At 36.4% G+C, this 25,224-nt stretch overlaps 4 protein-coding genes across 6 annotated transcripts; 2 read left to right on the forward strand and 2 right to left on the reverse strand.

Annotated features, from left to right (window-relative positions):
• Nucleotides 1-1,873: 1,873 nt before the first annotated feature.
• LOC110860467 lies at nucleotides 1,874-4,723 on the reverse strand. Of its 3 annotated transcripts, none has more exons than XM_035860429.1 (3): nucleotides 4,600-4,723; nucleotides 4,301-4,523; nucleotides 1,874-2,170 (listed from the first exon to the last, which is right to left on the reverse strand). In XM_035860429.1, the coding sequence occupies exons 1-3, from the start codon at nucleotides 4,615-4,617 to the stop codon at nucleotides 2,001-2,003; spliced, it is 411 nt and encodes a 136-aa protein (XP_035716322.1). In that variant the 5' UTR covers nucleotides 4,618-4,723; the 3' UTR covers nucleotides 1,874-2,000. The 3 variants fall into 3 exon arrangements, with proteins under 3 accessions (XP_035716322.1, XP_021965207.1, XP_021965206.1); XM_022109515.2 differs by lacking the exon at nucleotides 1,874-2,170 and adding an exon at nucleotides 2,369-2,500; XM_022109514.2 differs by lacking the exon at nucleotides 1,874-2,170 and adding an exon at nucleotides 2,369-2,953.
• A 3,679-nt stretch (nucleotides 4,724-8,402) lies between these two features.
• LOC110860391 lies at nucleotides 8,403-11,450 on the forward strand. Its single transcript, XM_022109423.1, has 2 exons — nucleotides 8,403-9,259; nucleotides 9,617-11,450. The coding sequence occupies exons 1-2, from the start codon at nucleotides 8,403-8,405 to the stop codon at nucleotides 11,448-11,450; spliced, it is 2,691 nt and encodes an 896-aa protein (XP_021965115.1).
• Nucleotides 11,451-15,806: 4,356 nt separating this feature from the next.
• On the reverse strand, nucleotides 15,807-17,045 carry LOC110860392 (serine hydrolase-like protein). Its single transcript, XM_035860354.1, has 3 exons — nucleotides 16,855-17,045; nucleotides 16,368-16,791; nucleotides 15,807-16,302 (listed from the first exon to the last, which is right to left on the reverse strand). The coding sequence occupies exons 1-3, from the start codon at nucleotides 16,976-16,978 to the stop codon at nucleotides 15,942-15,944; spliced, it is 909 nt and encodes a 302-aa protein (XP_035716247.1). The 5' UTR covers nucleotides 16,979-17,045; the 3' UTR covers nucleotides 15,807-15,941.
• Nucleotides 17,046-21,251: 4,206 nt separating this feature from the next.
• LOC110860456 (cuticle protein 2) lies at nucleotides 21,252-23,663 on the forward strand. The gene is made up of 4 exons (XM_022109501.2): nucleotides 21,252-21,379; nucleotides 21,469-21,618; nucleotides 23,225-23,401; nucleotides 23,470-23,663. Exons 1-4 carry the CDS (start codon nucleotides 21,368-21,370, stop codon nucleotides 23,524-23,526), a joined length of 396 nt encoding a protein of 131 aa, XP_021965193.1. The 5' UTR covers nucleotides 21,252-21,367; the 3' UTR covers nucleotides 23,527-23,663.
• The last annotated feature ends 1,561 nt before the right edge of the window (nucleotides 23,664-25,224 follow it).

Genomic DNA, 25,224 nt, shown 5'->3' on the forward strand with positions numbered 1-25,224 from the left:
CACATAACGGAGGATTCCACAAGCTTGGCCTGGGGCTAAAAATAGTAGAGAAGACAAGCTTTGTTGACCATGGGGTCCGAAAGACCCCATGGTCTAGTTTTCATAATTTTCCGCAAATATTTTGCAAGATTTTCAAAACCCCACACAATTTTTAAGTTTGACAAGCTAAACCTACAAGAAGCGAGCATTAGGTTTCGTAGATTTTTGCCAAAAAATCAGTAGTATTCATATCTTTACCTGCAAGAAAGCTAAGAAACGTAATGCTCGCTTCTTGTAGTTGCAGCTTGTCAAACTTAAAAATTGTGTGGGGTTTTGAAAATCTTGCAAAATATTTGCGGAAAATTATGAAAACTAGTCATTCTGTATCCGCCAATCAGAGTACGAGTCGATTTTCGATTACGATTATGGTTATAGTTATGATTACAGTTATGGTTATGGTTATGATTATAGTTATGGCTTTGGTTATGAGTATGATTATGATTATGATTATGGTTATGATTATGAGTATGATTATGATTATGATTATGGTTATGATTATGAGTATGATTATGATTATGATTATGGTTATATTTATGGTTATGGTTATGATTATGATTATGATTATGATTATGAGTATGGTTATGATTATGATTATGATTATGATTATGGTTATGATTATGAGTATGATTATGGTTATGGTTATAATTATGATTATTATTATGATTATGATTATGGTTATGATTATGGTTATGGTTATGATTATGATTATGGTTATGATTATGGTTATGGTTATGGTTATGATTATGGTTATGATTATGGTTATGATTATGGTTATGATTATGAGTATGATTATGATTATGATTATGATTATGGTTATGATTATAAGTTTGGAAACAAGGAAAGTTACGTATATCGCCTCAAACGGTACTGTCCAATCTCATATAATGGCTTCGTCCACTTTTTTACGTACGTACGCATATCAACCTTATAGTACCTTTAGATATGTATGTCAAGCACCTTGATTCATTTACACCATGATCATGATTCAAGACTAATGAATCTACACATAATGTTTTTTCATCTCAAATTCGAGTAAATGTAGAACTTCAGTTACAAGCCAAGTCAAACATTACAAACCATTTGAAGAAAGTCATTAGGCTGTGAGGTGTCGCACCTCACAACCCAATGACTTTCTTGAAATTACAATGCAACTTGCAATGCAATGCAACTTGCAATTTCTCCCATACTTGGGAGAAGTGGGAAGGTGTGAACTTGGTCTATCGTGTACATTATACATGAAACTCTAGCCACGATGGGTTTCAAGCATATTTTGTACACGTCATTAAAGCTATGTATGGATATTAATTGACCTAGGTAATTTTTATGTTAACATATTTAATTTATGCTAAATAGTATTACCCCTTCCTCCTTACTTCTGTCAGCCCAGCCAACAAGTTTACGGTGGAGTACAAGGGAATCGGACGAGGTGTTGCACTCGGATTTTTAAATAAAAAATGCGGAAATGCACTGAAACACATCTCTGGCATAATAAATTAACTTTTCCAGTGTGCCCCCACTTGGGGTGCGTAAATCCACAAGGAAAGGTCGGAAAATGTGTTTGCTTGTTTTTTATTGTTTTTAACATTTTTAACTTGGGTTTTCCCGTTATTAATGTATGGTACACTACTAGTTAATGTGTAGTGTATATAAAATACGCTTCACACAAAATGAGGCAAGGTGAGACAAAGGTGGGGGGGGGGAATTAACAATATTTTACACTATTTAACCAGACCATGTTATGTTATGCATAATTATAGAAACAATGCACGATGTAATATTACAAAGATCGATATGTAAATTGCTTTCAGGATGCACCTCTGCTTTGAAGGATATTTGCTTCTATACTTAATAGCGGGAAAACCCAAGCTAAAAATGTTAAGAACAAGAAAAAACAAGCAACACACATTTTCCGACTTTTCCTTGTGGATTTACGCACCCCAAGTGGGGGCACACTGGAAAAGTTAATTTATTATGCCAGAGATTTGTTTCAGTGCATTTCCGCATTTTTTATTTAAAAATCCGAGTGCAACACCTCGTCCGATTCCCTTGTACTCCACCGTAAATTTGTTGGCTGGGCTGACAGAAGTAAGGAGGAAGGGGTAATATGTATTAATTATGGCTTGCGGGAGGTCTGAAATTATAATTTGAAAATTTAAAATAAACGTCCAATATATTGTTAATCACAATTAACATGTTATGACAACATGAAGACATTGCTCACAATTAATTAATTAATAGCTTATTACGTCATGTAAATTTCTCTTCATAAGTACTTACATCAATCATAACTAAATTAACCCGAATACAAGGTTTTGAATCAAGGGGAACATTAATGCTTAATTTTTTTTTATTTCTGTGAGTGTAAAATGTATTCGCAGAGTTTGAATAATCGTAGTTACATCACTAGCAAGGAGAGGCTAAACGACCATATTGATACTTTTTCCAAGGTCCGTCTTATTTTCTAAAAATAATTACTTTTAAAGAATTCTGCACTTCACAAGAGAGTAATCCACTTTTTTTTGGCAATTCACAAGTCAACCTCTCTTAAGGTTCATGTGTACCTCGAAGATGTACCAACGACACACTTGTCATTTCGAGCGTATCAGAGGGTACGTGATGTAACCAAGGGGATCCCGGGGTGGAACTGAATATGGGTCAATGGGCTTATCGGGACCTACGGGTTTGGGAATCCCCATATATGTATAAACCGGTTCAGGCGGACGATTAAGAATATCTGCATCCCAAGTAGGAGTGGCCTCATAACGGAGTGAATTCCCGCTCAATCCTAAGGCGCCGTATTGATGCAGGATATAGTAAATGAGTAGAAATCTATCCACTTGGGTATGCCAGGGATCCCGCCGACACTCGACTAGCCATGGGTACTGCTTCCCAGCACGGTCCCCAGTCCTCATAACTATCAGGAGGGATTTAAACTTGTTTTTTTTTGGTAATTATCCCCGTCGACGGGTTCATACTTAAGTTTCTTTGATTCAATTAAGAGTTGCCACTGAGATGGGGCGATCTCATCTCATCTTATTTGTAAATGAGATGAGACGAGATTAGTTGGCCGCTAAATGAGTTCAGAACTCATATGAGACAGCTCAAGTATGGTGAGTTGAGATGAGTTAGGATGAGACGATATGAGTTCAAATGAGATAGGACCATCTCACCAACCAATATTTTTCATTTATGAAGTAGAATAAATTTTCAATCCATATGACGATTATGACGTAATATAATTAACATATTCGCACTTTTTTGTCTTATTATGTGACATTTACCACCAATGTGGTACACATTTGTAACTGTTTAAAAAATTATTTTTTGACCTTGCATACTTTACAAGCTTAAAAGCTATATTACACTGGGACCACATTACTTGACTAGAGACGACGAATTAAGCCGTCTTACATTAAATGCCGAATGAATTTACACCATAGCTCGGTTAAAATCGAAATTACTACTTTTGTTTTAGAAATAATTATTTTACTAGGTTTAACACAAATGTGTTGTATCAGTTGCAATTTACAAATTGTAAGTTATAACTCATAATAGTGCTTCCGACACCACATTTACAACTTGTAAGTTATAACTGATAATAGTGTTTCCGACACTACATATAGAACTTGTTGGGAACCAGAATTTGGAACCACAATTCCAAAATCTGCAGGAATATAATAAATTATAGCCAATTGACACATAAATGAGCCATCTCATCTCATCTCCTGTCAAGACGAGATGAGACGGGAGTTTGTCTCATCTCATTTGGGCTTCGTCTCATCTCAATCACGATCTGTTAAGATCAGATGAGATGTGGCCTATCTCATCTCAATCTCGTCTCACGACAACTCTAATTCTATTACAACAAAATGAATGAATATTTTGGACTGATTAGTAATTCCATCACTTGAATATGATCGCCTTTATACCACGAATTTAAACTTGTAAAATCGTAAATTCTCAAATGAATAATAGTTTTATCGTCGGGTGTACACTTTAAACAAAATCAACGACAGCGGTGTCAATATATGACTTAACCGGAGTGGTAAAGATTTCATTACCGCACGGTTATGAATCTTTACAATTTTCTTTAAAAATTTTTACCCTTGGTCACGAAATCTTTTCCGTCGGAATAAACGAAACGCGGTTAAGTCACATATTGAAACCGCGAGGTGTTGATTTGCAAAATTATTTTGAGAGGGTACACATGAGTCCAAGTTAACTCATCAATGCCAAAGTTATCAAATTTGTAAAATTTTACCAGAATTTGCATATTCCAATATCCACTGGACATCCAGATTTTCTGGTCGTTTGAGACTTGAGCCTCCGTGGTCCAATCGTGGCAGCGATGACTTGTTATCTTTTCCAATCTCCCTTGTTTCTACAATATTTTGAAGCAACTCGTTCGTCGCTACTTGGGAGGAAACTGCCGGCAAGACGTGATACATTCCGAGGCCAAATATTACTCCAATTATGTTACAAAACTGGAATAATTTAGGTTTGATCAAGTAATTTACTTACAACATAGTGGGTCACTACTGTACCTGGTTATGGACTTACCGTAAGTTTAAATTTCATTCTATTTTATCGTACGTGGTGATCGGTTAATTTATGTATTCGCATATGTAGATTTTTAATGAGTGTAAATGTTCAGTACTCTTGGCGTCCAAAGTCGTCACACAATCAAAGTTGAAGGATTACTGCGTCAGATTCCCTCGTGATGTTATTGACTGCAAGATTGTCATGCATAAAATACAAAGTTGAGGATGCTGTACAGGTTTAGTAAGTACTCGTCTGCACTGTAAGCTACATATGCAAATGTTTATTTAGGGGTTATTTAAATTGGAAGACCGGTTGGTGCAGAAACCTTAATCACTCAACGTACATTGATGCACCCAGGTAAGTATGAACCATAGGGAATGGGTAAAAACATTGATACGAATCAAACATCTAGGTCAACAGAGTTCAAATTTGAGTAAATCATGAACATTGGGTTTGACCTCAACTCGAAATAACTTTTATTGCACCAGTTTTCCCAATTTTGTGTCCTAACTATGTATGTAAAACTGGGGAGCGAAGAATATATTAATGTATAAAACCCCTGCGCAATTATGCAAGTTTTGTAGGTGGTTATTGATGCTAAATTATATTGTGTTCGGAAATTTTTGTATCCAAGCATTCTTGAAACATTTATTTGATCAAATATTTCTTATTGAATAGATACACATGCACTATGCCAAGTTAATAAAATTACAACTCAATGAAAGAATCTATCCAAGAGTTTAGAAATTTTATGTTTTCACACACTCTAAGAAACTGGGTGACAGCGGCGATCACCGCGCGAGCGGAGATAGCAACTGTCACCGTCACGGTGATAAATCTGTCACCAAAATCGGTCACCACTGCTGGTGATAGTCACTATCACCGTTCCTGGTGGTAGCGTCTCTGCACGTGACTCTCAGAGTGGCGAGTTTGTCCTACTCCACGCACCAGCAGTGAATTTGTAAAAGTGCCAGAATTACTTCGTATGTGTATTTTTTTATGAGGAAAAAATAAATAATTCACCCAAATATTTGTAAATTTATTTACAGGTAAAAAACTCTAACAAATTTAAATTTTAACCAATTTTAGCAACCTAAATTGTGTTTCCTTTCTATGTATATCAAGAGAACTATGTGGACGCCAATATTCCCCCGAAGGACGAAGAAATATTTATTCCCAGCCGTCATCCCTGTTATTTTTTTTAAATAATAATAATTAACCGTTGTAACGGTGGAAGTAGCTCACCCTGTGAGAATTATTTTGACATAATTGTCCACCAATGGTGCAGAGTAGACGAATAAAATTGATATGCAATTTTGGTATAAGTTTGCATTAATGGTGCAGAACAAGCGGAAAAAGTATATACATAATTGTGACATAATTTCGCGCCGATGGTGGAAAATAAATGAAGGAAAACAAACAGTAATTTTGACACGAAATATTGGCAAATTCGAAGTAAAAATTATAGTCATTTCTTCCAGTTCTTCTGCACGTTTGCTGCGTTTTGCATCTGTTCCCTCAATTGTTTGGCACCATTTTGAGTCGCCGATTGTTCGATATCAGTGGTGCTAATAAGTCGGTCAAGAACGCCAATAACTGACTCTAATTAGCATGAATTGGTGCAAAAGAGTCGTTAACAGACAGACAGACGGACGAACAGACGGACGGACAAGAGGAATTCAATAGCTCCTCTGCTACACAGGGTGAGCTAATAATTAAGGTAAAAAGTATGATTTTCATTAATGATGAGTTTTCTATGTCTGACAAGATGTTTAATGTGGTGAATCATCAGTAATAATATCTTTTTGGAGAACCTAAACTGTCCTATCCCAGTACAAGAGGTATTTTAATAAGAAAATACTTATAAATTAAATTGAGTAGCACATTTATTGCAGCTGTAATTAATATTTTTTTTGCCAGGTCATCCATACTTTAATTGATGTCAGGCCAGAAGTAACGAACAAAATTGTCGATAGTACAGCAGCTTCAAAAAGGTCTGAGGAAAGTTTGTCCAAATTAAAGGGTAAAGTTGAAAAATATAGTTATGCAAGTTTAAAGTATTAAATGCTGGGGTTAAATTATTATTTCTCAATAAAAAACTAAATACAATAGATAAATATGAGATTTTTGTGAAATGTGAAATTATTTGCACTTATTCATCACCTGACAGTGACAAGGGGAGCTAAAAATGGTGGTGGTCTATCACCAAACGGTGATAGCAAATATTGATGATTCTACAACCATCCAGTGGTCGTCTATCACCATGACGGTGATAGAAGTTTTTATCACCGTCCGGTGGTAGATTACCACTATTCCGGTAGAGTCATATATAGTCACCGCTCGGTGACTATCCGGTGATAAAATTTTTTAGAGTGCAATTTTTAGTTAAATTATACAATAATCAACAATAAACTTTACAATTTTGGAATTGCTATTTAGAACTGGGCCCCATTCCACCACCTGGCATTTTGAACTCGTTGTAAAATCAAGAATGTAGTGTTGTATTTTTATTAAGTTATTTAACTACTTTCATCACGTTGAAGGTCCGCCTGTCAAAGAAACCTATGCCTATTTCATAATGAATTGCCCAGTGTGCTCAGGTATTTTTTAGATATTTAGACAAAGTTTGAGCGCTCACACCACGTAGCAAAAATAATAGTTTGGAATTAAGTTTGAGAGGGAATATAATCAATATTTACCTAGTAGAAGGAATTTTAGAACTTTTCAGAATGTCGGGCAGAATGAACCGAATGGGCCACAATAATAACGCAACTCCATCAAGCTGGGTACCGCGCACGCAGGATTTTCAAATTATTGAAAAATATAGGTTTAAAGCGATCAAAGGTGTATAGTATTATAAATCGATACTATGAGAGGAGGGAAGCTCGAGATGGCGGATATAACTTCCGCCGGGTCGATCACCGGCGGTTCCACTGGGCTATTAGGTGGTTGGGGGTAATCAGTCGGTTCCGGATGTGACGGGTGGTTTGCGACGAGTGCATCAATTGTTTCTTGAGTCCTAGGTGCTATCGTGTTATCGGAGCAAGCCAGCCGAATTGCCCCCGGACATCACCATCCGCCAGCTTGGCCTCCACTTTCTTGGCCACACTTTACCTTTCTCGTGGGGGCTTGGCGGGAGGACGTGGGAGTCCCGTTAAAAAATTGAATATGACATAAGTATGCAAATCAATTACAACGTACTGTGCTTAGGAGAAGTATTTATTCATTTATAGAATATATCTACTATGTTTTGCATATGTATGTCACCGTATTATTGAGCACAAGAAAAGTTTGGCTCAAACCAGTCCCTGAGACGCATTAAACCGTTTGTTGTTTCTGGTTTTAACCGATTTCGAGTGTCTGTAATGACTAGTTTCGCACCAGAATATGCTCGTTCGGAAGGGGAACCCGTTGCGGGGATCACTAGAAAATCCTTTGCCATTTTTGAAAGGTTGGGGGACACCGATTCGTTTGACTAGACATTAAAAATAAGAATAATAATTATAATTATACTCCGTCTCGCCCTCTACATCATAGTTATACACATGTAGTCACACCATCTCACACCGTGGGTCGCTTTATTTAGAGGCAAAACGTTTTCACCTCTCATACTGCCAGCATGCCGTGGCACACTTCATTGCATCACAAAAGCTCCGTGGGTCCACACATTCGCTTTTGTGCTCCAGAACACAATTAAAACTTTTTAATTCTTTTCAAGATTTGGTATCAATATTTATAAATTTTCAATTTACAAAGTTTATTTACATATTTCACTAACTAATTGTGGAATATCTTTTACACAATTTGTGAATTTTTAGAAAATGCCGGATTCATCAGATTCTTCGTCGGTAAAATCATCACGTCGGGACAAGAAACGGCGCAAGAGAGACCGCAAATTTCGTCGACTGGAAAAACAGGTCGGGAAGTTGCTTCGCCGTGACAGAAAACGGAAACGGTCTCCTTCATCGTCTGATGACTCATCTCAGACAAGTAAACGCTCCAGGTCTCGACTGCCGTCGCCATTTTTAGACCCTGGAAGCCAAGTCCCATCCAATGGGCAATCTAAAGTCCCATCTAATGAGCAAACCAAGATCTCATCTAATGGGAATAAACAGATTTCATCCAATGAAGATCTTAATATAATGTCAACTGGAAATGGTTCATCCAAGTATGATACTCATTCCAATCGAGAACACGGACACGATGACGATGTCCTTATCTTGAATGTACTGGACACTGAAACAACAGCCCTTTTAGGTGACTTACCTAAACCTGTGGCTAAGATGGGAGCGAAACTTCATCCCCAAATTACCGAGCGATGGAACGCAATCGCAAAAACTGGGCTAAGTAAAGAGGAACGCGACAAGCTCCTCGATAAGTATCCTATCCCAGAGGGACTGATTATTTCCGGGGCCAAGATTAACCCCGAACTAACATCGGCTACACCGGATGTTGTTAAACTTAAGGATGACAGTCTTCGCCGAATTCAGGACCATATTGCTACAGCTTCCGCGGCTATTGGCAATGTCCTTGGCAGCATCTTGGACGATAAGACAGAACTTACTCGTCATGACCTAATCTCAAAGATTAGTGATGCCGGCAGATACCTCCTTGGCACTCAATATGCCCTCTCCACATATAGGAGGAAGCAAGTAGCTGCCCGGACTCCACCTATTTGGTACTGATTTATCTAATGAAATTAAAAGGGTCAAGTCGTTAACCAAGGTTTGTAACGAGATCGCTCATAAACCTGGTTCTGACAACTCAAAACAAGATCGACCTAAGGAGAGCAAGAAGCCTGCTTATCACACGGCTTCTTTAAACTCTACACGACCGCTCCCGAGCTCGGAGTATCGAACCTCCAAGAGGAGCAATCGGAGCGGTCCTCGTCGCCATCATTAACTCCTCTTCAGGTGAGTTCACACGCTGGACGATTGAAACAATTCTATCACGTATGGTTGACACTCCCAAACGTGGGAAAGAAAGTCTTATCCATTATAAAAGGCCACAAATTGTCTTTTAAAACAATCCCAAGGCCAACATTCCTTTCTAATAAGGAAGTTTCCATTCAAGAGGGAAAAAATATTGACACTTCTATTTGCGAACTGATGCAATTGGGCGCAATAGAAAGATGCAATAGCGATTCTGACCAATTTGTATCCCCAATATTTTTGGTTCCAAAACCAGACGGGTCTAAGAGATTTATCATTAATTTGAAACGTCTCAATGAATACCTCCAGTACTCCAAGTTCAAAATGGAGGATCTTAGGTCTGCAATTCGTTTAATGGAAAACGACTGCTACATGACCACCATTGATCTAAAAAACGCTTATTATCTAATAAGCATTAGAAAAACTGATCGTAAATTTCTCCGATTCAGTTGGAAAGGTCAATTGTACCAATTCAATTGCCTTTGTTTTGGCTTAAGTTCAGCCCCAAGAACCTTCACTAACATTCTGCGCCCAGTCATGCGTTACCTCCGCAGGTCTGGCATCAGGAATGTCGTCTATTTGGATGACCTCCTTACAATTGGAAACAGTTATGAAAACTGCTTGTCAGCAACCGTGTCGACAATCAGGATTTTGGAAAAGTTGGGATTCATCATTAACTATGATAAATCCAAACTAATCCCATCAAAATCTCAAAAATTTTTGGGATTCATTCTCAACTCCTCCAACATGACCGTTAAATTGCCTGCAGAACAAGCTATGCATACAATTCATCTTTGCAGAAGGCTTCTTGCTAAAAATACTTGCACAGATCAACAACCGGCAGAATTGACAGGCACACTTGTTGCCTGTTTTCCAGCAATAAGATATGGTCCGTTGCACACCAAACTATTTGAGCGTACAAAATTCCTGACTCTGCTACAGATGGAAAATGATTACAAATCAATTATTTTCTTAAACGAATACATCCAAGAGGATGTTCGATGGTGGTTAACATCATTAACCAACCCAGTCTCTCCTATACGAACAGACGTAATAAACTATGAGTATGTTACTGATGCGTCGTTATCCGGTTGGGGAGCACATTGCAATGGAGTTGCGGTGAGCGGTTTATGGGACGAGGATGATAAAAAGTTATCCATAAACTACTTAGAGCTCAAAGCTGCTTGGTATGGACTTCGCAGTTTTGGCAAGTCCTGGTCTAATGGCAATATCTTGCTGCGAATAGACAACACTGCCGCTCTGAGTAATATCAATAAAATGGGTAGTATTAAATTTCCCCATTTTATGAATCTCACAATACTAATTTGGAATTTTTGTGAGTCAAGGAATCTTTGGGTCATTGCGTCATACATTCGCTCCAAAGACAATGTTATCGCAGATTACTACTCCAGGGTGACTCAGACCGACACTGAGTGGAGTCTATCGTCTCAAATATTTGACAAGATTGTGATCCAGATTGGTTCGCCAAGCATTGATCTTTTTGCAACTGTCCAGAATGCAAAATGCCAAAATTATGTTTCCTGGAAACCAGACCCATTTGCATCCAATATTGATGCTTTTACTTTTTGTTGGACCAACTTAAAGTTTTACGCTTTTCCTCCGTTCAGTATGATACTACGGGTTTTAAGGAAAATTAAGACAGACCAAGCCACTGGCTTAGTCGTCGTCCCCAATTGGGAGTGTCAACCTTGGTTTCCACTATTCAAATCCATGTTGGTTCTTGAACCACTATTATTTGAACCTAATAAATTTCTTTTGCAATTCGGCAGTTCTCCTCACCCTTTGTACCGTACACTTTCACTGATGGCAGGAGTCTTGTCAGGGAAACGCTCAAGTCACGAGGACTCGAGGATTCTTCTGACACCATCATCAACTCACTCTCCAATTCGACATGGAAACAATATGAATCATCTTTAAGATATTGGTCAAAATTTACAAATCAAAGACAACTGTCTATTTTTAAAACCTCCCCGGAGGTCGTGGCTTCTTTTCTAACCCAAATGCTCAAATCCGTTGGATATAGTTCAATCAACACAGCACGTTCAGCCCTATCCTTATTGGCCACTAATTCTGAGTTCGAAAACATTGGGTCTAACCCCGTTGTTAAACGAGTTATCAAGGGCGTGGCGAAGGCTAAACCACCAAAACCAAAATATGACGTAATATGGGACGCAAGCACCGTCACTGACTATCTGAAAACTCTTTGGCCACATGACAGTTTATCAATCTCGGTCCTGACTGAGAAATGCGTCACATTGCTTGCCTTGTGTACCGCACAACGTTGCCAAACATTATCCAAGATAAACATTTCTAATATAAAGTTTTGCTCCCATCAAATTCACATTTTTGTGACCGACAGCGTTAAAACGTCCGGACCAGGAAAATTCCAACCGCATTTAATCCTTCCGAAACTCGAAAGTCATGAATATTGGTGTGTTATGACATGTTTACGAGACTACATCTTTCGTACTCAAGATATACGAACTGGTGATGAATTATTTCTGGGCTTATCAAAACCACATCGACCGGTCGGATCTCAAACAATAGGACGATGGATTAAAAACACACTATCTAATAGTGGCGTTGATGTAACCTTCTTTAAGGCTCACAGTGTCCGTCATGCTTCAACATCGAAGGCATTAAGTAACGGAACAAATATTGAGGAAATTCGGTCCTCTGCTGGATGGACACCTACGTCGTCCACTTTTGCAAAGTTTTACAACAGGCCAATTATTAATGATAATAATTTTGCTAAATCTGTTTTCAATATAAATTGATTCATCTGAAATTTGAAGTCTCCTTAGACTAATTAAATAAAATCTCACATTTTTCGAGATTCTCTGAACAACTACATGTGTATAACTATGATGTAGAGGGCGAGACGGAGTATAATTACCTAATTAAACGAACTTGTGAAGTTCGATTGTAATTATGGTCCGTCTCGCCCGAATACATGACTCCCACCCAACCCTCCCTGGAGTGATGTATTCTATTTTCGAAAAATGTCTTTAAACTAATGAAGTGTGCCACGGCATGCTGGCAGTATGAGAGGTGAAAACGTCTTGCCTCTAAATAAAGCGACCCACGGTGTGAGATGGTGTGACTACATGTGTATAACTATGATGTATTCGGGCGAGACGGACCATAATTACAATCGAACTTCACAAGTTCGTTTAATTAGGTAATTTTCATAGGAACTGAAAATGCAAGTTATCACCTTCCACCAATCCAAGCCATTGCATAAAACTCCATCCGTCTCGTATGGAACTGGAATTGAGCTGATATATTGGTCGAATATAATACAAAGTGTACAGTGGAGTTATTCACTCCATTTGCTAATAAGGAGGAACAAAAATTATGAAGCAAATCAGTAAATAATTCAACTCCTAAATCGATCGATATCTCTTACTCCAGTCTGCTCAAAATTTGTAAACGTGGGACTAATTTCGTGATGTGTAGGAGTAAATTTGACATTGCAGTCTTTAATTATGTCTAAACCATTCGAATTGTTATGAAACTCTTACATATGACGCCATAGACCGCTCCAGGTACTAATCATCGTATTACAAGATTCACTTGGACAAATAATACTGTTAAAATTCACGTGGCCGTAAATATGGACATACTTATAATGATCCCTAATTGCTAAAATTGTATCAACATATTTGAAGCACTCATGGCACTTAAACATCTTGATCAAATACACTTCCTAATTGTGTATAAACTTGCTTCACTTTTCTTGGAAGTGACGTTGTCTTCACGTCCAATTTATACACGTAGACCTGGATAAACTTCCAAATTCCAGATAAGCTCTTGTCGTACTCGGTTGCAAAGACGTAGTGGGCTTTGAAAAGTGTGTCAATGGCTTGAGTGGTGTTTAACGCAGGATGCGACGATCACAAATTATGAAGAAAGAATTCAAGTCCTTCGTCGTATCTCGCAGGCAAACCAGATTCGGCTGACCTTTTATCGATTTTCCAAGTGTCTAGGATTGACTGGAGTGGAGGGCCGGTCTGTAGCATAAATAATATACTAATAAATTTAAAATATGTGTGATTTTAATTTTTACCTTAAAATAAGATAATAAGAGGTCCTTGGCGTCATCAGTTTTGGAGCGGCTCCCCTTTCCTTTTCCTTTGGGGGGATGAGGGACAAAAGACAGAGCAAAACAGCAATATTGACGTCCCGATTTCCTAATAATTTGGAAAGTTTTATGTTAGTAAAATTGTTGCAATAATTTAATTAGCAATTTCAAGACTTGAGGCTCACCTGCGCGTTCTAAAATGAATTTCTGTAATCCTGGAGATTTTGAAATTTCGGTCTTGCTTTTTGAACAATTTTAGGACCTGCTCATGGCCAGAGGCGAAGGAAGTTGTTGGATGAGTCTTGATGCATAAGCTCGAAATCATAATTAATCTGTGTAAATTGAAATTTACTAATTAATTGCCAAAATCCTTATAATTTGCAGGGATATCATGACAGAATTAAAGTAAAACTTAAATTAGAACAACTTCCTTGCAATTTAAAATTTTAACATTACATAGCAGAAAATTGCAGTTCAAAAATTTGCTAATTTTTGCTGTTTTCATGTTTTCTTGCTAGATTGTATAATTACTCCCTCTACCCAACCAATATCAGACGAGTGCAAATAATGTAAAATGGATATGAACTGCTAGCGATTCAATCAAAAGCATCTGAAGATATTGCAAATTTCATTTTATATCTTATACTTGTGCCAATGCCAATTCTGAAAAATGTGTACGATAAAATATTAAGATTTACTCGAACCGAACCTAGGAATTCTTTTTTTGTAAAAGTATTTATTTTCTAGTTTTTATTCGGATTTAATTTCTTTACCGCACTTGACCAACATTGATATAGGCTTCTGTTGTTTTCATTGGTTTTACTCAAAATGTAAAATGAAGTGAAATGTTTTTCCGTTAATTGCACATTTCCAAGTATATTGTGACACACATTTGTGCAGAAGTTTTTTTTGCTCGGTTCACTTCACAATTAATTATTCCTATATGTACGTTTTTACAGTAACAACGTATTTACATACTGAACTTGCGGTTTTTACAAACTGTCGTTATCCCAACGGAATGACTCAAATAATTTCCACAAAAGTAATTTAGAGGAAATGGAACTGTTCAAACTTCCTCTTCGACAGGTGTTATTAATTAACGTATTCTTATAAATAATTACCATTTCTACTAAAACTTTCTACTAAAAGTAGTTTCACATCTCACATACAAATTTTTGTCATGGACTGGCCGACGTGTGTAAAAGATTGGATATTCCTCGTGGAAAACATCAATGTTAAATCCAAAACTAAGCATTTTTTTTGCAACGAACTTCAACGAAGCGACAGTATTATTTTCTGTCATCAATGTAGATAAGCTTGAGATGGAGTTAACCACTCCAAAATCTCCTATTTAATTGTCACAATTACTTTCGAAAAAAAAGCATCATAATCGATTTGTCTCCTCGGGTACCAAGTATCATTCATTCTCAGAAAGAAATTCATGAAGAAACCATCACAAATTATATTACGCATATTAGAAATTATCCTTCTTCGTGATTATCATAATTTAAAGACCGTTCTTAACATTTAATTAGGATAATGGTTGACATTAAAATTAAATTTTAAATACCCTCTCCCCCTTGTTTGAGGGGATATGCATACATAATCATTTTGGCAATCCAAGGATAATACTCGGATTTGAATGCGACCGCCATCATTCCATAAAACCTCTTGACAAAATTCACATATGCAAAATATCTCCCAACTAGGATTTCATTTAACCCTTTAACATGTAACCAAGACAATACTAGTTTTATAAGAAATTGCATAATTCGGGAGTAAGACAAAAGTCGTCCTGAAAAATCGTCATCATGGCGCGGAAGGAAGACAATTGTCGTTTCTGGGAGGTCGTTAATTTTCACCATTTTCTCTCCGCGAACTAAAATTTGTTGCAATTTTGAGGCATTTCCCCAATGCCAACACCATGATAAATTTGAACATTTTCTTACCGGAAGTCAGATGTTTCCCAGTATAACGGAATGTTAAATTTTAGATTATTCAGTTTTCAGAGTTTTATAAAAACTACTGAATTTCTCCCCCCACGCCATGACCACAGAAAATTTTTAGCGTCCCCGAATTAATTCATTTTCTTATCGTGAATCATACAGGTTAAAGGGTTAATTTTACACATTATAAAACGAACGTCTACAGAAGATTAATTTCTTAGAAAAAATGCATAAATCTGGACATAAGTTTAACTTCAGTACGAAAACTGTACTTTTATTCAGTTTGATATATCAATTATTGAACGAAAACAATTCATCCTTATACAAAATCCATTAAAACTTTATTCCAACTAAATTAGATGTAGACACCTACCCACATTATTTTTCATTTTCTGCCAGTAGAAACTTATTTATTAATCCCGCAACTGAATGAGGTTCATTTAGATGAACGTAATGATTCCCCTCCACCTCCACATATTCAAAAGATGCACACCTCTCCCTATAATTATCCATCATTGCTCTGAATTCTTCCTTGCTCACCTCATACGGTGGAGCATCTTTCGCCCGAATAATCAGCAAATGGCAGCGCATCCCTTTCAAAATATTTAGTGCGACGGCATGGCTGAATTGGTATAATGGTGTAACCTGCAGTCGTGCATCGGCGCGGAAGGATACCTTGTTTTCGCCAACTTTAATTGTCCCCCGTGGCATCAGGGATTTTGCCGCGGTCACGGATAAACTAATAAAAAAAATTCACATAATTCCAAAAATAAGTCCGTACTTATCACCCACCCACCCACTCACCTCCCATCCGTAGCGGAAATTAATTGCTGCACGGCTTCCTCGTATGAATAAGTCCGACTGCATTTCTGCTTCTGCTTTTCCTCCAAGGAAATCAAATATTCAATCGACTGCATCATATTCCTGGGTGTGATTCCTTCCTCATTGCTGAAGGGTTTTATGACATCCAGCATTACCAGCTTATCAATTTGGTCGGGGTACAGTGAGGCAAACAGGGAGCCCCACCCACCCCCCATGCTATGCCCAAGGATGGAAAATCTCCCCCATTTGAAATATTGCGTCACAATTTTTCTCAAGGTGATTATTCCATCCCCGAAATGATAAGGGATGCCAGGTGGGAGGTTGGAAGAGCGGCCGTGACCCGGTATTTCTATGGCTACGAAGTAAAACCTTCTCGACAACAGGGGAACGAGACGGTCGAACGTCCCTGGTTATTTGAATACTTTATTACACATGGATAACTTATTTTATCATAAAAAATTATCCACACCTGCGTTATCCATCCAGCCGTGAATTCCTAGTATAGGGAAATTTCTCGGATTTCCCCAACATTTCGCAGACACGTGACCCCAGGCCGTGGGAATTCTTACTTCTTCCGGTTCTGTAACCGACATTGGAATCAAATAAATTGTCCGTCGCCAGAAGAGGTTTGGCAAAGAATGAGCTTAGTTATATTCAGCAACCAACTTTTCAGGCTGACCGGATGGACATGGTTGGAAGCAATTCGAGTTAGTTAGATGGAAACAGATATCAATTTATGTATGTACTAGAGGTGAGCTGGATCGTCATTTTGTTAGATCCGATCCATCAAAATCCGATTCACCCAGAAAAATTGAGATCCAATCGATCCAAATCCAATTGGGTCAAAAAATTTCGGATCCGCTCCATCCAAATGTCATTTATTCAAAAAAATTCAGATCAGATCAACTCGTTAAAAAGCATTCAGCATGCAAATGTAGTTGAACTTATTTGTAAATATAATCAGCAGAAATAAACTGCTGGCTGAATAAATCATACTATGTTAGAGTAAATTTTATTGGAGCTGGATATGTATCGCTTGTGTGTGTGTGTCATGCCAATAAAGGAATGGGCCGGTTAGTGTATCGGATTCCTTAAAATTGTACTCCGATATAAGCGTTGCGTGGATGAAATTATATCCAAACCGACCATATCCAAAGTTTGGATATGGTCGGTTTGGATTCCAAACCCGATCCCCCGAAAAAAATGAGGATTGGATCGGGCCATGCATTATTCAAAAAATGGATATCCAGCTCACCTCTGCATATTATATACCCACCTTCAAAATCTTGGCATGTTGCTTTTCTGCTCCAGTATGGAAATAATTGGTATCTTCAGCAGCACGATAATTAATATGCCCTGCTGCATATCATATTTTGTAAACTGGTGCGTGAAGTGGAACGGAAAAAGTGGAGTCTCAACAGCGAGGATACACCGGCACAGACAGGTAGCAAGATCTTCATACATCTGTACCAAATACACCACTCAATGCAGTTCAGTCACATTCTAGTAAATTGTGATGGTTTGTGTATCATATCTGGTTGCGCAGTCCAACATGTACATAAATATGTACACTCTAAACAAAATTTTAATGAATCATTACTGCGCGGAGTGCATATATGACTCTACCGCGATAGTAATGATTTGGTATTAAAACAATACTATATGGTAAAAAAAGTAACACAAATTAGGGTTAAAATTATTACCAAAAAGTGTTATTTTATTACTAAATCTATACCGAACATGGTGTAAATTTTTAATTCCGTCACGGTGGAGTCATATATCTACTCCGCTGGTTTTTTTATTACCAAGTTTCTAAGAGTGTACATACTAGCAGATGGTGCAATGCAAACTTTTATATTTCATGAAGGATTGCTACATCAAGATTGTCACATTTCTACATCAAATCTGAAATTATTTATAAAACTTTAAAATCCACGAAACTTTCTACACTTTATATTTCAAAATTTCGAAAAATACTGATCAGGCGGGTCATTTTACGATCAACAATCAGAATTGGTTGCTACAAAGTATAGTTATGAATTCAATATGGTACTCAAGAGAATTTAATTATGGTCTCAATGAGGTCATCCCGTTAGCAGTGATCGTTACATGAGATCTTGGAAAATTATAAAACGAGAATAATGTGTTTTTCACCAATTTTTTTACAAAATGATTCTTTGTTAACAAATTGTATGCTCATAGCTAATTAATAATGCGCACTTCAACCAGAACAAAATATATTCTATATCAAAATCGTCGAAATATTTATATAATTTTATACATGAAAAATGTTTCCGAAATATTTTATCAATATTTATGAAGGAACGGAGTAAAAACATGAATTATTAGAGGTTTTTGCGTAATTTTGTATACATTTTATACTCAAAATTTACGTATTTGAAAAAAAATATATTCAAGGATCAAAAAGCAAAAACAAAATTTTAGGAATAAAAGTTTGTTAAAAGACTAACTCAATTATTCTCGGGAGCTATCAATGTGATCGCGATTTCAAGGATAAGACCGGTCGGCCCCGCAGGTATGCAAAATAAATTACAAATACATTGGGGGTGTTCACGTCAACTTCGTAAATAGCATAAATTTACAACAATTACAAAGATTCCGCCGTGTAACCATGGATATTTCCTACTTTTCTACGACTCGGTGCCAAATATAAGTATTACACGGAAATATGAAGGAATCCTTCAATCTTAAAAGTATGGTGCGTGGGACACAACCGGCACCTCAGAATTATCCCTGGTTAGTTGTTTAACGGTGGATTCGCAAAAAATAAGAGTTCCGCACTTTATTACCACACTCGTCATTCGTGTTAAGCGTTCCATGGTGGAATCTTCGTAAATGTCGTAAATTTACGCTAATTACGAAGTTGACGTGAATCCTCCCAATGCATTTTTATTTTGTTTTTCCACACCTACCGGGCCGACCGGATTAGGTTTAACTTTGCTTTTTTAATCATTCAATTTTTTAAATTTAAATTTAAAATTTAAAGTAATTTAAAATTAAAATTTAATTTAAATTTTTAACCTTTTTTTAAATATGTAAATTCTATCAATCTTAACGATTAAAATTGTGAGCGTCAAATGTATACAAAATTGCGCAAAAATTCCTGAAAATTCCTGTTTTTACTTTATTCCTTCATAAATATGGATTCAATATTTTGGAAATATATAAAATTCTATAATTATTTCGACGATTTTAAAATATATTTTTTTTCTGGTTGAAGTACGCATTAAAAATTAAGTATGAGCATAAAATTTGTTAATAAATAATCATATTGTAAAAAGAAAGTTGGTGGTAAACATATTATTCTCGTTTAGTAATTTTCCAATATCTGTTATAACGATCAGTGCTAACCTCATTGAGACTATGATTCTCAACTAAAATTCTCTTGAGTGCGAAATTGAATTCATAACTACATTTGGTAACAACTAATTAAATTTCTAAGATTTAATTAACCTGGCATAGTTTTCCAGAGGAAATATTATATTTACTAGTATTCAATTTGTTCTTGGAGACTGGGGCATATCAATCAAACTTAATGCATATATCAATACCCTCGATAATTTACAATCAATGAATATTATCCAACACTATTTACATAATTAATTTATTTATATAATTAATTCCAAAAATATTTTATCTATGTACGTAAATACCCATCTTTTTATCTTTTCTAACAGTCTTTGTATCTATGAATATGATCCAACACTGCTTATATATATTTTAATTTTATATACATAAATAATTCCAAAAATAGTTTATCTAAATACCCAGCTTTTCATCACTCTATGTAATCCTTCGTTGCCTATCACCTCAATACAAATTTTTTTTAAATTTTTTTACTCTCATTCAATAACGGCTATCTTCGTGGTGGATGAGTAAATAAAATCATGCATAGTAATCTTGTAAATGGCAACTTGGCAAAATTTGTAATAGGAGACTAATGAAATTCTTGTCTAACTACGTATGTAAATTGAATGATGTTCTACATATTATTATCAATGGGGACGAAATCCATTAAGTAAATTCTTCCCAAAGGCAGTTCACTACTCATTATCACAAAAAATCCATTACTTTTCTCACTCCAGGAGCAGGAGGGTGTAGTCTCAATCTTCCTTCTTGGCATGACTCGCCTAATTTGCATACCTGAACTAATAGCTAAACGTGTCGTGTAGTGTAGGTAGGAACAAAGACAGGCTGATGTTCTACATACTACAGATCAGTGTTTCTTTTTGTGCGCAGGAAATTATTTTTATGCATGCAAGGTGCATAAAAACGCATAAAAATGTACGAAAATGCATAAAAGTGCAAAAAAACTAACTGAAATCCAATTTATGCAGAGAATTTCATAGTTTAAAGAAATTTTATATTTTCTTACCCTCCAAAATGTGAGTATGTAAGTATTTTTCATTCACTTTCAAAACTTTGGTTCATTTTCCGTATTAAAAAATGAAAAATTGTTTTGCACTAAAATGCTATAGCGATGAAGAAGATATCAAACAATAGCACAACGACTTAATAAAATACTTGGAAAAATTGGATTATTTCAATATTATTTTACCGCAAATGAGTTTCGTGCATTTTCATGCACTTTTCCGGATTTTTGATGGTTTTTATTAAAAACATTTTCGTGCACTAATTTCGTGCAGGTGTTATTTAACAGGAGAAACCCTGCTACATACATACCTACTTTAGTTATTCTATCAATGGGCATCTCCACAACGCATCTTTATTATTCCCATCCTCACTGCAAATGCCAATCGCTGCACAAAAACTGGATCATTTTTTAACCCAGGAATTGCCATGGGTTCAGTTAAACAATGACAGTCATTACTTTTCCTCAATCCCTTAAAGCAATCAATTTTTATATTAAATAATCCCATGGCGTCACGTCCAGTATAAAAGCCACCCATAATTAATCCAGAGAGACATTTGTTTTATTCCATCCATCACAGGACAACACAATGAAGGCAGTTGTAAGTTAATTTCGATTAAATACTCATAACATAACTGGGGCATGGTGAGACTTCAAATAATTTGGTCGTATTAAAATCATTTTTTGTAGATTCTCTTAATGATCGTGGGCGCCTCGCAGGCCCAATTCCTTTTCGGAAATAATCCACTCTGGAATGCTGGATCTGTTCACCAGGATCCCTTGTGGGCTGTTAGATCAGCATCTTCTGCCCCACACTGGGTTCCACAGGACACACCGGAGGTATGCAGGTCCAATTTAGGGGCCATCCATAAATTATGTTACGCAAAAATCGTTATTTTCTAGACCCCACTCCCTCCCCTTCTTTAACATGTGTTACATATGCACGATATCATTTGAGCCTTAGACCCCCCCCTCCCCCCCTCGCTTGACATAATTTACGAACCTTCCTTTCTCAGGGAATAAACTCATTTTTAAAAAACTTGGGTGAGCTACCAAGAAATATTTGATTTACGCATGTCGTGTGGGAAATGGGGACTTGAATATTCAGCCATGTTTTTTTTATGAGTTTATTTTTGTAAATTGGAATACAATTTATTTGCAATTCTCTATATATGTGCAAAATATTTTTCTTACTTATTATTATTATTCAAGTAGAACGAATATGGTGACAATTAGTTCCACGAGAATAAGTATTCCGCATTTATATAAATCTCTAATTTAGCCAGCAAAGAAATTAATGATAACCATCTAAATCTCGATTATGTTCAAATTAGGACAAAAATGTGCATAAAAATCAGGTGCAGGACACCCGAAACATGCATTTTAACCGGCTAAATTTACGTTTTAAAATTTCATCGGATTTAGCACCCGAACCAGTATGTAGTTAATACTAATTTTAATAGATAATTTTTGTTCCAGTATTTCGTTAAGCATTACTGGACATTATTACAAGTACAGAAATAGAAATACTGTAGAAATACTATTAAAAATCCCCTAAACAGATTCAAATTTAATGACTATATCTAATAAACAAGGTCATAAAATAGCAAAATTTTTAAGATGAAAGTTATTTGATAATAATAAAATAGGGTACAATAGTTAATATAATTTACAAGAATGATGGAAATACAATGTGTAATCTATGTAACTCAGACATTGAAGATTTATACTATTTTATATGTGAGTGCCCAAATTATAGTTTAATACGTAACATCATGAATAGTAAATTTAATAATTGTTTGCCAACAACCAGGAAAGATTTTGTAAAATTTGATGTAGATATGAATGAAACTAAACTAAAACATATTTATTACTACTTAACACAAGCGAACGAAGTACGAGAGACTCATTATATGGACTGACTAAATTAGACACATTTTTTTAGACGTTTTTATTTTTTCTGTAAAAATAGTAAGAATATGGTTAAGAATTATTATGTATGATTGTAAGGGCTGAGGTCGCATCAAACTTGAATTAATAAAACCTACCTACAGGGTTAGGAAAAACCCTGGGGTTTACCTCGAAAACCACTACCTCGAGGTTTTACTAGGTTTTTGGGTTTTACTGGGTTTTACTTAATGTTTGGGGTAAAATAATATAACTAACAATGCTAAGTCAATTAGTTAAATTGATGCATTTTATCAATATTTACCATGAAACTTCAATGCAAAATGCCAAGAGGACCACCAATAACGCTGACACAACTAAACTAGAGATTAAGCTGAAAAATAGTGACTTTTAGACCACGAATGGAAATGTCAAACTTACTAACACTAGAGTTTGATCAGTTCGCACCCTTCGGGAAAATACTTCCTTTTAAGACTACCCGTCAATATCCGTGCGTGCAAGTTCATGTTCATCATGATTTTTAATTATTCCCAACTAGGTTCAAACCGCCAAAGCCGCACATTTCGCTGCCCACGCCGAAGCTCGTTCCAGAGGGAAACGATCCCCACAATACCTTTTTGGAAATAATCCACTCTGGAATGCTGGCGCTGTTCACCAGGACCCCTTGTGGAACATTGGTGGATCCCAGCCTTTCGTTCCACAAGATACTCCTGAAGTATTTAATTAATTTTCTATATCCCAATGTGCATCATTTATAAATACATCAATTTAAACCACGATTAGGTCCAAGCTGCCAAAGCTGCTCATTTCGCTGCCCACGCTTTAGCGAGAGGAAAATAAATGAAGAATTCCAATTGTACCAACACTTTCCAGGAAATGAAGATGTTTGTTGTCTCTTTTATTTCATTCTTTGTATTGATATCCTGTTTCTTGATTTTTTTTAAAGATTCTAAATAAATCTGTAATTGATTACTTAAGTCGCATGTTATCAAATTTACATCCTCAGAGCGTCTTACTAGCGACTGTGATTGTCCAAGGGAGGCAGTGTTTTGAAACATGACCTAAGAACATGAAACATGACCTATAGAATTATTAGATTCTGTATGCAAATTAAGTTTAGCGAAAAACTGGAGAAAAATGCATATGTAACTGTGTATGTATTGGTATAGAGGTAAAACTCCAACCAACACAACTCGCAGAGTCGTTGCATGAAAATGAAAGCGCTAACGTAACATGACGTCGTTGAAGCTTCCAAAGGAGCTAAGTCGGTTTGAGCCTCGCAGATTTTTATACATGGACTAGATGCATTACTTCTATATTTAAAATTCCGTGAGGCTAAAACCGACTTAGCTCCTTTGGAAGCTTCAACGACGATGAGTATGTTTGTCTGGGGTAATGATACAAAGAAGAGAATTCCTTGTACTCAACTCAACTCAGGCTTTCAGTCACGGGCCATGAGAATGTCATTTTTTAGCTCCAATTTTTCCTTTGTTTCTCAACTATATGTAAACCGTAAGTTGTAAAATACAGATATGCAAATATTAGTAATTTGCATGATATTAGTTGGCCGTACAGGTATGCAATAAATTAGGTATATATACATGTATGTACATAGAAAAGAATGCAGTTTCTTCCCAACTTTTGTAAATCTAATTGTTGACTAAGCGGGAGACTTTGTACGAATTGCTGTAAAATTGCCCATTCCTATTCGGTCCGACCGCTCGTAATAAATACGGCCACAGGCCTGACGCCAATACTACTAAGAATTTTTTTTGTATGGAACTGCGCTGTTCTGCACCAGCCAGTTTTGCAATTCTCAGTTTGCCTCAACTTAGAGAACGTGAGATTGCAAATAATAAATTGTATCCTTTTGCCTCCAAATAATAAACATACTAATTGTAGTAGCAGTGCATGCATGCATAGTACGATTGTGCATTAGAAGTTAGCTTTGTTAATAAATGTTATTGTCGTTATAACCTTTAAACTTAACCAAGTCGTGTTCCGCGAAATAATTAGCATAATTGCAGCACACATAATTACGTACGCATATTAATCATCAAATCAAGTATTTTCCTAAATTCACCAATTTTCTCATGAACATAAATACAGTGGTTGTCGCAGAATAAGCGGTGACACATGCATAAAATTCAGCCAATTTGCACCAGGTTATTTTCATGCGGCCTTAATCTCCTGCTAACGTTTCCTGTACCAAATTCATCATCATCGTCATTATAAATAAATTGTACATGAGTGAGAGGACGGGGTGAATATGTAAATCACAACACACGTACATACACGTACTAAAGGCTAAAGGCTTTAGTACGCTTTTGCACTATAGGCTGGGGGTCTCAGCTTCCAGTAATACTTATCATTCCCAGGTAACACAGACGAAATAGAAAATGGTGATTTTTGCGTGAAATAAATTATCCAGGACCCCACCTGAACTGCTCATTCTGTTTGTTTTTATTTGATGATGCTTCATTTCTTTTGTCTAACAAGTTCACAGTACAACAACCATGTTCTTCCACAAGTGACAAT

The sequence above is a fragment of the Folsomia candida genome, unplaced genomic scaffold (assembly GCF_002217175.1).
Source record: "Folsomia candida strain VU population unplaced genomic scaffold, ASM221717v1 Fcan01_Sc032, whole genome shotgun sequence".
NCBI classification, from domain to species: domain Eukaryota; kingdom Metazoa; phylum Arthropoda; class Collembola; order Entomobryomorpha; family Isotomidae; genus Folsomia; species Folsomia candida.

Coding starts and splice junctions, on each gene's coding strand:
- LOC110860456 (XM_022109501.2), top strand. Junction 21,619..23,224: donor TTCCACAGGACACACCGGAG/GTATGCAGGTCC, acceptor ATTCCCAACTAG/GTTCAAACCGCCAAAGCCGC. Junction 23,402..23,469: donor TTCCACAAGATACTCCTGAA/GTATTTAATTAA, acceptor AACCACGATTAG/GTCCAAGCTGCCAAAGCTGC.
- LOC110860467 (XM_022109514.2), bottom strand. Junction 2,954..4,300: donor ATTGGAATATGCAAATTCTG/GTAAAATTTTAC, acceptor CCCTCCTGATAG/TTATGAGGACTGGGGACCGT.
- LOC110860391 (XM_022109423.1), top strand. CDS start 8,403: ATGCCGGATTCATCAGATTCTTCGTCGGTAAAATCATCACGTCGGGAC. Junction 9,260..9,616: donor GCCCGGACTCCACCTATTTG/GTACTGATTTAT, acceptor AACAATCCCAAG/GCCAACATTCCTTTCTAATA.
- LOC110860392 (XM_035860354.1), bottom strand. CDS start 16,978: ATGTCGGTTACAGAACCGGAAGAAGTAAGAATTCCCACGGCCTGGGGT. Junction 16,792..16,854: donor CGGCTGGATGGATAACGCAG/GTGTGGATAATT, acceptor TCAAATAACCAG/GGACGTTCGACCGTCTCGTT. Junction 16,303..16,367: donor ATTTCCGCTACGGATGGGAG/GTGAGTGGGTGG, acceptor TTTTTTTATTAG/TTTATCCGTGACCGCGGCAA.